The following is a 15,445-nucleotide window of genomic DNA, read 5'->3' as shown; positions in this document are numbered from 1 at the left end:
ATTGGTTTGTGTCATTTCTTCTCTGTAAAGAAAAACCAGCACACTTTGTTCTCTACCTGTATGTTTAAGAATGCAAGTTCTACAAAAACCATGTCTCTGTTTATGAGGTTGCTAGAAGAACAGAAGCATGACTCTTTGTACATTATCCATATTATTTAGTAAGACTTCCTTGCTGTCTCTTTTCTCAGTTCTATCTTTAGGCCACAGGTTCTTCAGGGCAAGAACTATCTTTTACTACGTGCAGAAACTACAGTAAGCACAGCAGGATCCAACTGTTGGCAGTGAACTTTTTTTTTGGACAAACTCACACTGTTTTCTTGAACTCAGACAGCAGGGAGCCATTTTTCTGAAGCTGCTAGAATTCAGTTTAATCACAGACTCCACAGAGAAAACAACCAAACAATGATAATTAGAACATAGTGCTATATTTTCCAGGTAATATTTAAAAATTGCCAAATGTTACTGAGACTACAAGCAAGGATAAAAGTTAACTCGTTTTATTGTAACCATTTTAGACTTTAAAACTGAGGCTGTTCTAGAAGTTAACCAGCAAGGAAAGAGTACCTGCAAACTTAGTGGTAGTTCATGGATCCTCGTGGCCAGTGTGCGAATCTCTCGGTCAGACAAGATGCCTGACTGGTCTGTATCAACCTCATCAAAGATCTGAGAAATGTTCAGTGGCTGAACTGCACTCATAAGATAGTAGAAATATGAAAAAGCAAACTGCATATCTTCAGAGTGACGCACTTTGTGAAATGATGTCTTGTCAAACTCCTCAGGAAACCTAGATAAGAATGAAAACTCATTTAGCATCCTAATTTCTTGAAGAAAACATTCCTTACCTAAAAATAAATTCTTATCCAAAATTTCAAAGTGCCTCAAAAATCTCATTGTATCCCAACTATCATGTTGTAAAAAATTTCCTATTTTCTTTTCCAAAATATAATTTTTATGAGTAGCCATTAACACACTGGAAAATTGTGTGTTAAACAGCAAAGCAATAGAAAGGTAGAATTTCCCACAGTTTTACATTATTCCAAGCAAAAGCACACTCACATATCCTGGAGCTCTTGCATAACAGTACGGTCAATCATGTGAGGCATATGAGCAGGGACTTTACGAGATGTAAATCCAAACTTGCTGTTTAACAGCTTATTCACGTATCGAAGGGAATCAGCAAACGTATCTTTCAGCTGCCTTCCAAAATGTTTACCTTCAGTAAAGTATGACATTTGTTTGAGTAATGACTCTTCTTCCTAAAGAGCAGGATAGGCATAAGTCTAGGTTACGTTAGTGAAAACGTCAGAAAACACTAGATACGGAGAAAAATTATATTTCAGTCAGCTTCCAACTTTTCCATACCTGAAACTGGGAAGAGAATTTTTGAATATTTTTATTCATACTTCTTAGATCTTACTTTAAAAAGAAATAAAAGAAACTTTTCCTTAAAGTTTTCACACTTTGAGGTAAACTACTCTATAAAAGGCTTCCTTAATATTTGTGCTCTGACACCTCACACACACACTTAGGGCCCTATTTGTCATCAGATTTATTTGTAATACTGCCTTTTTTTGCAGATTATTCATCTATATATGATAAACTGAAATCCTGTGAATATAAAGATTCTTCATGCAGAATTCAATCTCAGATGAACAGAGAGCATTTTTAAAACATAGCCCTTTTCTATGTGAAGTAGGGTGAAGCAGCTGCTACCAACTGAAGTGCAGTATCTTCTCTTCCAGAGCTTTTCAAAACTGTCAAAATGCTATGGATGGAAGCAGAGGAAATTTCCTATACATTTTCTTGACACAATCTAGATAAGCAGTTTCTTTGCAGACTTTCAATTTAACTTTTAGAATTTAATTATTTGTCATTATATCTATTTTCTGCATTTTCTAAACATAAACTGAATCCATAATTGCATAAATGCAATCAAACAAAATTTACCTTTTCTGTTATAGTGCTACGTGTCTGAGCAATAGCCCTGTGACAATATACAACAAACAAAAAATGAATTTGACCAAGAAAAGGTAGTAGAAAGAACAAATTAGTTATTTGGCTTTTACCACCTAGCTAAGAGAGGCCCAAATCATAAAGAAGTCACATTTTATATGAAAAGTATCTTTCAAAAACAAATCCCAGCATTTGCCTCAAAGGCAAAGCACATTTCAAATGTGTAAATCATATTAACAATATTCCAACAAATGCAAAAAGATGCAACTCTTCCATAAGGAATGACAATAAGATACTCACATTAAGAAGGTCCTGGAAATACTTCTTTTTCTCCCATGGCAAAAAGCCTTGGTAACTTCCAGCATAAGACTGTAATTTTCTTCCCACTGGCCCCTCCATATTTGCATCTACCTGCTCATACTCTTTTATTCCTTGCATCCTCTGTGCGTCTTCTCCAGTATTAAAATTCCCAGTATGTTTCGATTTCTGTGTTTCCCTTAATATGAGTGCATTCAATACTTTTTCTCGAGTTTCATTTCTTTTCCCCATGCTCTGGGAGGGAAGTGTGGCTTTAGGCTGTACTTTATAAATATGTTTATTTGTGCTCATTGTCACAACAGTCCCCTTTGCTCCCATGAGCCTCAAAGGAACTTCTTCCTTTGCTTTTACTCTTTTTATTTTGCCATCATTTACATCTTTAGAAGGCTTCTCCCAGCTGCTCTGGTTCTTCTGATCTTCTGAATGATTATGCATGCCCTTTTTTTCCAGGCCTCCAATACTCTTTGTTGTGCTTAAAAAAGGTCTCAGGAGAGCAGCCTTGGATAGGTTATATCCTTTCTGAGTTATGTCACCATTTAGGAGTTTTAAGTCCAGTTTCTGCAGTTCTAGTTGGACATCTTCAGGAAGAAGAGACACATTTACTGATGGGATTATCAACTCTTCAGGTACACTCTCTTTTGTGCCATTTCTATGTCTCCTGACTCTTGGAAAGCGTTTTTCTTCTGGAATATCCTCAAATATCATTTCAGCTTCTGGTACTGAAGTTACACTTTTAAAATCAGAGTCAGATTTTTGCATGGAAGTTGTGTTTTGTTTTGGTTCCTCCCTAGTATCAACTTCAACAGCTATTTGCATTTTAAACTCTTCATCATTTTTATTTAGGAATGTAAGGTTAAAATAGATCACAGTTGTGTTCATGCCACTATGCATGATTAGGTGGATAGTTTTCCATTTGTTAGCAACTGAAGCATGTCGGATAATTGGATTATCACTGTATGAACCCTCAATTCCTTTCTTGGCTATTTCACTGAAGCTGAAGTAAGGCAGACATTCACCTTTGGGAATAACATAGTAGGTCTGATTAAGCTGAAGCATCACCTTGTACATCTCTTCAAAGTGATCTGGAAAAAAAAACCCAAACCCAAACAACAAACAAAACAAATTAATGTCAATTTTTAGTGTAACATTTTATCTTTCACTCTTTTTTTAACACTACAGTCACTATATTAATAGGGAGACAGTTTGTGAAAGAACACTTACTCTAGTTTCCAGCTTCTTGCTCACTTATCTTCAGTAATGGATGACTAGAACATACTCAGATATATAATGTTACCAGACACTCCCATGCTAATTCTAAAAGCCAGTATAATTCACCACTCTTTCAATCTCTACTTGAAGAGCCTAAAGTGTCTTATTATCACCTCACTTAAAATTATGTATCAGTCATAAGCAACTTGCCCCAGTTACATTTCTGCCACATTTTAGGAGAGTAATGTTATAACAGCTGGAGTTCACTGCTAAAGGGCTGCACCTTGATTTGAAATTTTCAAAATCAGATAAGCTGAAAGGAACTTCTCCCTCCCACAGCAGAACACAGATTATCTGTCACCTCCCAGAGGAACAAAACCTCACTGCTAGCAACAGAATCACCAGAAACGTATTTGTCCCAGCTGAAATGCAGAGGAGCCTCTGCTCTTCCAAACAGGAAAAATCTTCTCCTGCATGTACCAGACAGCACTTTAAATCATTTTATTCACTCCTTGCTAATCTTTCATATCCAAATGAACTTCGGACAAGTTCACTTGTGACTGAAAGCAGCCTTTGGCAAAAGCCCAGAACCAGACTTGAACACTGTCAGCATCAGAAAGGTTCTTGAAACTTCTTAACTGCTACAGGCATCATCAATTCAACTGTTCTTAGTCAGGTAAAGATGCTTGTACAGGACATCTTAGCCCAGTCAGAGTAATGATGAACCAGGAAGGGTCAGGCAATTCAAGAGAATCCTCACAGAAGTTCATCAGCAATGCTTTTTACATACCCTGGCCACAGTCGCCAGCATCAAATCCACATGAGAGGACATTGCAGGCCTGGTCACAGAATTTGTCTGCTAGCCAGGAATTAGCACAGCCTTGGTTACAGTATGAAACACCATTGATTCCTGCTCCAAACTGCCATGGTGGGCCATTCCCAATACCACCAACTGCTCCTCCACCAGCAACATAGCGATTACCCCCATTGTTACCTAGAGAAAAAAACAAACCCACCAGAAGTAAGAATTTCAAATAACTGAAGAAAGGCACATTAAGTCCACATGTTAAAGCTAGACTGAAGACTAAACAATCAACAATGAAATTAAAAAGGGGCAAATCCTAACTAGACTTCTGAGAGTTTGTGCACACTATAGATTTTAGACTCAGTGTAGAAGCTTAGGAATCAAGTGAAAAGGTTATCCAAAGTGCCAACATATTTTGTCTTAATTTCAAAAATGCAGGCAGAAAACTGATTTACTACTCCTTGTGCTTGCAGTCTTGACTTTGCAGTCTCCTAGAAAGGCATCACTTCCTCAATCCAGAAGTACCACTTCGTTGTATTACACTTCAGTCCTGAAAATTTGATCTAGGAACTAATAGTACAGCTTCACAATCCATTATATGGATTATGAGTCCAAGTACATAAAACTGTATATTAATATATAATAATTTAAATTTCAAAACCACTCCATTCAACTAGTCAAATTTGATACCTAAAGAAAGATTATCCTATGCTCTATCATCTCCTGTCATTTTCCATAAAAATTTCTAGTTTGCAAGAAATAAGATTTTAATCTGTAAGTCAACTTTTTTTATTACTAAAGGAGGCAAATACTGCAGTTATATGAAAAAGACAAATTACAGAATTATTCCTGTCAGGAAAAACAAACAGCTCACTTTTCCTAAATTCAACATTGCTGTCTTACCAATGCAATCACCTCCATCCCAATCACAAGCTGAGTTATTACAGGCTTTATCACAGTAACCATCTTTAATCCATGAGCCAGGACATCCTTCAGCACAGTTTGGCACAGGCCAAGTCAAGTACACCTGAAACAACATTAAATTCTGAGAAAAGGACTGGCAAACAGAAGTTCAGCTGAGCTTGTTTCTTTGCGTATGGAGAACTTACAATAATGTCTCCCTGCAGTGCCTTAAGATTTCACAGAACTTTGCAAATAGAATTTAAACCCCATTGTCTGTAAAGTAAATGTTATTCCTTTCAAAGGGAAGGAAGAACTGAAGAATACCCAAGGCCATACAACAAAGCAGCAACGGGCAGAATTAGAAAGTAAGACTTCCCAAATCTACTTCTTGCCAACAGTTCTCTAGTTAAGAACAGTGAACCTTTAGAAATAAAAGGGGAATTAATGCTCTCCTTTTCAAAGTAGCATTCCTTTGACTTTTATCATAGGAGAAGAAAAATTCTACTTCTGCTAAAATATCTTGTCATAATGGCTTACCTTTTGACCTTTAGAGTGACTGTAAAAATCATCAGGCCAAACATCCTTCCCAAACATAACATCATCATTGAGATAGATAAACTTCTGAGAAAGGCCACTGATACGATGAATATGACTTTCAATAGCTGGTGAGCTGAAGGTAGGCAAGTGACTCACATTCTGAAATATTTCCTAAAACAAGAAAAGCCCCAACAACCAAAAACTGTTTCAGTCAGGTACACAAATACTTGATACTTATCTACTAAAAAAATTACCAAGAATGAGGATAGATGCAAAAGAAAAAAGATATTAAAACAAAGAAAAAAAATACTTGAGTAACTCTATTTTTCCCATACAAAACCATTTTCAGTTCTTCTGCTTAACTAAGAAACTGTATCTTATTGCTCAAACTTTCACACACTCCTCTTTCAGAGAGTACTGGACCAGGCTCAGAGTACACATTTATAATTCTCATTAATTTCAGGCTGCACAAAATTTTTAGTAAACTGAACCTGTCACAGCATTCAAAAAGTCAGGATTGCTCCTTCTTTTTCAAATAACTTCCCCAGCAGGCAGCAGAACAAGCTGAATAAGTATCTCTGTAGCACTTTGATTGTGCAGAATTCCTATGGCATGTCCAGATACCAAAATTACTCCTCAATTTGTAATATGCTCCTAGAGAATTTGGTTTCACTTATTCAGGAAGCTTGAAGGATTCCTCTTATCTTTTTAAATAGCATTTTGAGAATGCATAGCTACTTTTTTTTGTAGCCATCTTCCTAGTTCCAGTAATTGTAATCCATCCTGCCTCAACACAAGCTTATTAGGTTATTACTGGTTCTGAGAGACTGTTTATAGATTCAGATTACATTTTCTTCTCCCCAGGTTTTTATAAATAGACTCTGTAAGGAAATTAGACATGGGTATATGTTAGCTGAAGCCTCAATATTTGGAAGAGTGTACTAAATACAGGGTTGATATTTATTCAGCTATCTGTTCAGCCCAAATAGAAGGATATACACAATAAAACCCTGGGTGAGAGAGGGAAGAGGCTGTCACTTCTTCCAAATAAATGCAGCCTTTGCTGTAAGAGGATATTCTGTTTGATTTGAAATGCAGTTATCTTTGCTGGCCCTTTCACAGTGGTAGTGTTGTTGAATTTTACCTGATGTGTGACTATAGTTATCCGGGGATTATCCAGGTTAAGCCAGGAAGGGATCTGCCCGTTGGTGACGATGAAGATGTGCCGTACCCAAGGAGCGTGTCTCTCTATCGATCGCAAGGAGTAGCGCAGCTCCTCGTTGTCCTCGAAGCGGCTGGCAGAAACATCTTCATCCTGCTTGGACTACAAAATGAAAAAAATCTTTTCTTAGATTTTAAATAGGACACTAAAGTTCTGATCCAGCTAGGAAAGGACAGTGTGCTTTGGCATATGGGTGCATAAGCACTTCAGGACTCGGAAATTCAAAAATAAAAAGTACGTTGATAATAACTATTATTCTTGTGAAGAATCATATTCTTCCAAATTATCAAGGTGAACAATGCAGTTTTCTGACATCATTGGCTGAGCACCTGGTATCATTAGGATGTCTGCTGACCATGCTGAAAGAAGTTCTTGAAGAATAAAGCAGAAAAAATACCCCTCCTGCATTTCAAACCAGTAACATCACCTTTCAGAAATCCAGTTTCAAGTACGTTGCATCATGAGCAGTATATAAATGTCACCTAATATAGATATACTGAAGTGTCATGATGTAGCTGCTCTTTAATTATCCCCTGCTCTATTATTTTAAAGAATTTAAGCCGGAGAAAGTTAACAGAACTTAGCCTAATATTTATTATCAAATAGCTAAATGTTTCTATATATTTTTATTAAATAGAAAACGGTTCAGTTAGAAACTAATCAGTTAATTAGGTTTAGGACAATGGAACATGTTTTTTTTTCACTTTTATGAGAGCTTAATGACCTCTCCTAAAACCAACAAGTAAGGCTGCCTAAAAGGAACTTTTCTAAAGCCCAATGAAACAGAAAACAAGAAAATAGCTGAATGTTTAACAATTACCATTTTCACTGTAGATTCTATACACTGTACATAAGTTTTCTAATATATTCAGTAATACAGCTTTCACATTCACAAAAGAGTAATGACTGAAAACATTTTAGCAGGACCAGCAGCCATTGGCCAGGTAACCATTCACAAAATTAACTCTAATCTCAACATGGGGAAATACAAAAGTTTGAGCTCAGGGTTGGTATTAACCAGGAAGAATTCCCCAAAAGCCCAGGTCACAGGATACAAAGACAGACTGCAAGCTTTTCAGGAGTGGGCACACTAATCATGCCACTTGACATTTACCGTTAAAAACTAAATTCCAGCAGAAGGAAAAACCTGAAGATTACAGAATATCTTATCTTGAAACAGACACCTTGTTATTTAATTTCCTGTTCTTAAACCAAACATCCTTCATTGTACCAAAAGCATTTAAAGTAAACCTCCTTTCCTTACAGACATCTGTATTTCAGGACTTCAACATTTTTAAAAGAGAAGCCATTAGCACTTGCTCAGCATAAATGATGCCGCAAAGCAAAAAATGTTTAAGAAATATATTGGGAACAAGACAATCATGTTTGTTAAAAAACCCTCTATCTCCCCATACAAGAAGCCTGCTTATCTGCCAGTCAGGATCAGTTAAGTATTTCATGACTTTACTACACACAGCTTTATCAGAATATATGCAGAGGGCACCATTTTTCACTTAGCAGAGAACATGAAAATCTAATTTAAGTATCACACTGTTTGATCCTTCCTTCCCATTGATTTGAGAACTGGATAGTGTTCTTGTGATGTCTTCTTACAAGGTAATAAATATTTGATTCTTAATACTACCAAGCTTCTGGAAAAAAAACATGTTCCTTGTCATTGACTAGTTAGCCTTTATTTACAGTTGTGAAATGTTGTAGCATTTACCTGCTGTAAGAGAATTTACCCACCTGGCTGACAGAGCTGAGGTCCCACAGCAAATAAGCAGGATTAAGCGTCAATTCTTTCCCATCTATAGTCATGTTCTTCTTTGCTTGCTTGCTCAGTTCTTGGAAACCCTTGGGGTTATTCAGTTGCAAGAGAGCCACACTGGCTTCTGAATAGAGCTGCAACTATACAAGCAGAGAAAACAACTCCAGCAGCACTCTTCCATCTTTTTGTTGTATTATTTTTACTAGAGTTACTTAGAAGAACGGCTGGTAAGCACTGTTTTTAAAGAGCTACAATTTCATAAAAATACAAAAACAAGTAGTAAAATGGGAATTAAAAAACATTTAAAGATACAAAACATTATGCTTAATTTTCACTTTGCCAAGTAAAATTCTCTTTACACAATGATCCAACAATGGTAAACCTTTTCATGTTTTAAATATTTCGGGAGCAAATGAATAGTAAGTCCCCATCCATTCTCTGTCCAATAACAAATCCATTCTTTGTCCAATAACAAAATTCATGCTTTATTAACACTTTATTATGTGATGGAAAGAATTGTCCCTTTTTTTCCCCTATCTTAAACAAGGAATGATCTTCCCAGAAAATTAGGGCACTGATGTATTGTCACTGTCAGAAGTGTGAAACATTCAGAATGGTTTACAGTTAGTTCAACCTACAGCTCTGAAATCTGAGATACAAAGGGCTCCAGAGCTAATCCATGTGGGTCTCCAAGCCCTTAGTGCTGGTTGCCAATATGCTGCTAAGGTCATTTCTTAGTTGTGGACTGTTTGATCTGTTGGCTGTTTTTATCTCCTGCCACCAGTAAGTCTGTATACCAGATCTCATAATGCACAGGATCAGGGCTTGCACTACACACCCTAACAGTGAGTATAGGTTACAGATCACAGGGCATCAAAGCAGCTCCCCAGGAATATGGCATGACCCAATATATGCTGTGTTTACCATAGGAAGTAAGATGAGCAGACCCAATCAAGCTAAAAGCAGGACTGCACTTTGATTTTCCAAGTGCATGCATTCAACAGACTAATAAAGAATAAACATGGTTAATCATTAATATTTATTTGATACTATGCTTAATTTTTGTTCCTTCAGGCAACATAAGACAACCACGTCTACCAAATTTTCAGTGTAAATGCAATTCATAAGCTATCAAATTTGAATAATCATGTTCAAAAAAAAGCAAAAAAACCCACAGTTCCCATCATAATAACTCTAAGTGATTTTATTTTTTATTAAATCTGATCCTTTCTGCTCATTTTAAAACAACACTTGTCCTAGAGTTAGCAGCCCTTCCCTTAGCAAGACCAGCTGTTCCACTTGTGACATTTTAAAGCTGTTGATGCTTTGACTCATATGCTATTTGAGATCTTTCAATCTGACTTATGAGGCCTGTCATTAGGAAAATCTGATAAATCTCAGACCTTCCAGGGAATCATCTGAACTTATGGGTGGAAAGGATGGCTTCAGTAGCTGAATGGCTGAGGTATAGTTACGGACTGCAGGCAGCAACCTCCAAAAATATCGGCACTGAAATGCTGCAGATTGCAAAGCTGCCAGCACTGGGCATGTGCTTTATTTAGCAATACAACAGTGTCACACAGTCCCTTAGAATCTCTCTCATAAATCATACATACAACAAACCAAAAATATTACCATGTTAGAGCTTTGAAAGCATGTGAGAACATTTTGTTTCTCTTTAACTTGCTCCAGAACTCAGCAAAATTACTACCTGTACTACAAACTCCTACCTAGATTTATTATATACACTTACCCTCCACTAACATAGCATATATGCTGTAGTTCTTAATTTGTAATATTCCAAGCACATACAGGAAGCAGTGGAAAAACATGTTCCATTTCTCAGCATCAGAGTTTAGCTAACCCCTTCAATGAACAGATCATTTTTATTACACCAAAGTGGGGTTTTTTTTCCAGTAATACCTTTTGAAGAAACCAGTCTTTTCCTAAGCAGGCTATAAATAAAGTTAGACTACAGTGAAGTTATCTGGTGAAATAACTAATTAGATTCTAATAAATTTCAAGTTCTGCTCCAAGCATTTTGTTGCTGGTACATGCAACATGAAATTGTCTTCTGGCAGATTTTTAACATCTCAGAGAGAAGGTATCAACCTCCTCTCTGTAGGGATGGATGCAATCACCCATTCCCTTAAAATATTACCTTCCAGAGAACATCTTCATCCTGCCATAACAGGTCAGCAGATCCAAAGGTATTGTCAACACAGAACAGAAGAACAAGAAGGTAGATGCAGAGAGTCAGTGTGACCAGGTGAGCCTCTGCTAACGCAGGTGGGTTGAGAACTCACCTTGCAGGCACACACTCAGACCGCCACTGGGACACATTTTTACCACACACTTGGAAACAGAACAGGAAAACTGCATTATCTCCACCAAAGACCTTGAAACGCATGCTCTCCACCATGGAGACGGCATGTTTCACTCCTAGCTTACTAGACTAAGAGCTAGATGAGCTCTGACACCCCATGCAGAAGTAAACATCTTCATTTCCACTTTCTCAGAGTAAGAGGTCTCAAGAGCATTTTTTTTCTGAGGTGGGACATAGATTCCTAACCAGTCCTTAAATTATTACACCTTATCTTCTTAATGAAAGCTGACTATTAAGGAAATAAGAAGCTCCCCTTTTCCCACTCCAGTGTGGATAGTGGGAAAACTCATATGCCTATATAGCAAGGGAAAGGAAGCATATGCTGAAGAGTTACAAAAAGCTTTACAAATATAAACCACTGTTGTCTTTACAAATGTCTCATGTGTTCTTTCTAAGATGACATAGTAGGAGGGTCATTTCTGAGTCAAACCTAATGCAATGCCTTAGTTGCATTTTTCTACAAAGTTTACTTGCTACATCTGTGTGATCATAACACCATCTCCTGGAGCCACCTGTTTGCTCCAGAAACATTGATGAGCAGCAGTAAAGATCCTAAACCCCACATCCTCCAGTGAGGACAGAAAACACCTAACATCACTGTGCCAGCAGTTTCCCACATGGATTTACTTCCATTCGTAAGACAAGGTCATTAAGACATCCCCAAGTTTCTAACTTGTCTCTGTTATATATGTGTGTGTGCACGTGGATTAAAGGAGATGATATTTTGCAAAGAGAGAGATCTACAAGCTCTTAGTTGTCCTTGAAGCAATCAGGATATTAAATCTTGAAGAAAAAAATCAACTTTCTCCCAAAATTTTGTACACTACTCTGTACAATTTCAGTGAAAAACTGTTAGCATGACAGCCTCAAAAAATCCAAAAGCAAACAAATCAAGTTCTTAAACAACTGTCGTTTTTAAGTTACAAGCATCTCTCTAGGTTGAGTAATAGTCTCCTTTAGAAACGTAGTTAAGGTTGGGGGCAGGGGGGAAGTGAAAATGAAATATTTGGTTGTTCTTCACATATAGGTCCAAGGTAAGGTCTTAAAGAAACAGCTCAGCAGCCATCAGCTGCACAACCAGAGTAACACCTCCATCTAGTGGCTTTCTAACACTCAGTTAAAAATACATGGACAATAAAAACTGTCAAATATCACTTTCAATTTCATCTGTCATAACACATGACCTACAACAACAAATGTGACCAGCAGACACATCGCTGCTCAACTTTCATCTTGAAATAAACTTCCTTATCATTACATTACAGTGCAGCTCATAAGTACAAAAAATCTTGACAGATTCACCTTGAAAATATATTCATTATATCACGCATCTTCACATTTTAATCACCTCTAGTTGAGCTCAGCTGCTTTGCTCAGATATTTAGATTTTTAGAAGAACTGTCTGGTCTAGATGAACAAGTTTTGGTCTTCCTTGGATTTAGAAGTTATTTCAACCAAACTAAAGCAATTCAACCAAAACAGCATTATCAACATACAAGACAAATGCACCAATAACTACACTCCTTCCTTTCTCACCTTTCTTCTCTTCTAACAGCAGCATTGTTCAAAGCTTTTATTATTATTTCTTTACATGTGGTGTTGAAGTAAGACACAGCCACTCAAAGCACACAGAAACCTATTAAACATCAAGAGGCATCTATGAGACAAAAGTCTAGTTCAAGCTCAGGTGCAATTTTCTTCTTCTCCACCAAGCATCTCACATCACTTCAGAGATTCCAGAAATGATAACAAGAGAGGAAGTGCTGCAAATGTCAGTAGAGACTGTAAATAATCACCCTTTTTTTCTACTTAACTGTAGCAATAACCTAGCACCTCCCTTTGGTAAGAAGAAAACCACACTTGGCTGTGTTTACCATTACTGCCTACCTACCATATCCACTGAAAGTAGAACTGACCCTGAGCTCAGAACTTACCAAAGGCTTCTATGGAAATAACCACCTCCACACCTGACATAAAACCCTTTATGCATGAAAATAAAACATTTCTTACCTTCACACATATAAGTTTCTTCATAACATACATGAATTGCTGCTATCAAGAACAGAGGACTGGTTGGTAAAGAATTCACTGCTCTGACCACATAGGGTATAATAATACTGATCTAATTGATCTAAAACATCCACCAGGAAAAGAAACACAGACAGCAAAGATGACTGGAAAGAAAACCACAGAATATTGTGGATACCTGAGAAAAAAATTGTGTTTATACAGATAAACACAATTTATAGCTGTGTGCATAAACAGTGTTTATAGCTGCCTAACCAAATTGCAGAAGAGGAGCTCTTAGGAACAATCACAGTGGCAATGTTTATACACAGATAACACATCAAGGAAAAGGGAACCAGCACAAATAGATGACACACGACTGATGACAAATTAAAAAACACGACTAAGACAGGGTAAGGAAAAATCATATAAAAAGATAATAGGCACAAGATATCACTTCCATAAAGACACACAAGCAGATGGGAAACCTATCTAAGACACCCCAGAGATGCAGCATTTATGTTCATCTCGACAGCAAGGAACCATATGAATATCCTCTGTTATTTAATTGTTGTGACACCAGAGATGCAAAGTCAAAAGAAAATACCTATTTAAGCTTCCATAAGTGCTTAAAAACCTCTCTCTATTAATCTGTTTTAGGGCATGTAGCAAGAGAGGTGCAAATGTGTTTACTTTGCAAGGTTTCTGCCATTAGCAAGGCCCCAGGTCAGCTAACACAAGTTGAGACAAGAAAGAATTTCAAATTGCATAATGTTGGAGTGTGACCAGCCTAGGAAAGGAATTACACAAGATCATTTCTGCAACAGAGAACATGAGTTAGCCCAGCCTACCAAAAGAAATAAACAAAAGAAAGGGGAAAAGATCTCATGTTCATCTGAGCACCAAGAAAAAGCCACAAAGTGTATTAGCCCATATTACAGGTGTACATCAGACTAATGCAAACAAATTACTGCCATCCCATTACCCCTGCTAACTCCTCCTCTTCCACAAACTCCTTGGCCTCAATCCTTTCCACCCCATGAATCACATCTCTCTCCAGTACAAAAGCCAATGATTTTAACAAATTTCTTGAAGTTCCACCTATCCATAAACCCTTACTGTAACTTGAACAGGTGCCCAAATAGCAGAGGAGAACAGAAGGCACCAAATGGCAGTCACACAAGTTGTTTTCTGCTGCCTTGCAGCTGGGTCAGCCAAAGTGCAACTTGTTTAAGACCCTACAGAGCACATGGCAGAGAGAAATGCAGCATTCAGTGCTGTTACTGTTAAGAGAGCTAAGAAGGAAGAATAAAGCTAAGAAACTACATAAACAAAATTCTGTCACATTAAACAAGCTAGTGATCTAGAATTCTACAGCAAGACAACAGCCTCCAGCAAATGGCTGAGAGAAACTGATAAGGCTGCCTTTTAATCAGCTGCAGGCTAGAAGATGTAATGCCTAAGAACATGCAGTCACAGAATGGACAATTGGTCTTTTGCAGGCAACTCTTTGAGTCACTATTTCCACTACTACTCTCCACTACTCAGGTAAGAAACACACAAAATACCCCAGATTACTCTCAGAAATATCCTAAGTCTCTAAGGTGGGTGAGATTCCAAACCTGAGCCATTCCAAAAGACCAGTACAACTAAGGCACTTTTTCCCCCAGAGCCTTACCAGTTTTACTTTAGAGGCCAGGCTCTCAGGGAGTTTTGTTCGTAGCTGGTTTGTTTCTTTGAAGGTAGCTGGAAATCCACTAAGAAAGGCCAAGTCTTGCATTAGTACCAGACCTGGAACTTCTTTGTCTGTAGTCTAAAAACAAGAAAAGAGGTTACAAAGACCATTTTAAAGGTAGAATAATTCACATAACAATAAGGGCTGCTCTGAAAGCTTTCACATTTTACTACATGTGAGTTATGAAAAGAGAATAGCACAGAAACTTTCTAAAAATGTACAGAATGTTTAGCACATACAAAAGCCAATCAAAAGATTGTCAAAGTACATACCAGGTAACCCCTCCATACTATCTGTTTGCTGTTGTCTTTTAACATTCCAGAATGGGCAGCTTCAACTAGAATACATAAAATTGCAAATCAAAAACTTCTTCCAGTATGAAGTCACTTCTTTTCTGTATTATAGTAACCAAGAAATACTTTTGCAAATTAAATATATTTGAGTATTTATAGTGTGAAAAGTTGTCTTTAAAAACTGTAAATAATTCTTGATGGTAAAATAAAGAACAGTGATTGTACTAGTGGTCAGGCACTACATATTAAACAAAATATGAAACTCGTACCTGCTCCAAGACCTAAGATGTTAAACACATGAATAAT

At 37.2% G+C, this 15,445-nt stretch overlaps 1 protein-coding gene across 2 annotated transcripts in view; it reads right to left on the bottom strand.

Moving 5' to 3' along the window:
- The window catches only part of GNPTAB (N-acetylglucosamine-1-phosphate transferase subunits alpha and beta), a 38,062-nt gene that overhangs the window by 9,322 nt on the left and 13,295 nt on the right, over positions 1-15,445 (bottom strand). For both annotated transcript variants that reach the window (XM_030959710.1, XM_030959709.1), the window contains exons 6-15: positions 15,119-15,183; positions 14,790-14,924; positions 8,697-8,858; positions 6,870-7,049; positions 5,726-5,896; positions 5,189-5,312; positions 4,271-4,474; positions 2,254-3,353; positions 1,057-1,256; positions 565-784 (exon numbers count right to left, since the gene is read on the bottom strand). In XM_030959710.1, coding sequence (XP_030815570.1) covers positions 565-784; positions 1,057-1,256; positions 2,254-3,353; positions 4,271-4,474; positions 5,189-5,312; positions 5,726-5,896; positions 6,870-7,049; positions 8,697-8,858; positions 14,790-14,924; positions 15,119-15,183 — 2,561 coding nt within the window. The remainder of the gene's footprint in view (positions 1-564; positions 785-1,056; positions 1,257-2,253; positions 3,354-4,270; positions 4,475-5,188; positions 5,313-5,725; positions 5,897-6,869; positions 7,050-8,696; positions 8,859-14,789; positions 14,925-15,118; positions 15,184-15,445) is intronic.

The sequence above is a fragment of the Camarhynchus parvulus genome, chromosome 1A, assembly GCF_901933205.1.
Source record: "Camarhynchus parvulus chromosome 1A, STF_HiC, whole genome shotgun sequence".
NCBI classification, from domain to species: Eukaryota; Metazoa; Chordata; class Aves; order Passeriformes; family Thraupidae; genus Camarhynchus; species Camarhynchus parvulus.
This window is presented reverse-complemented; position numbering and strand designations above follow the sequence as displayed.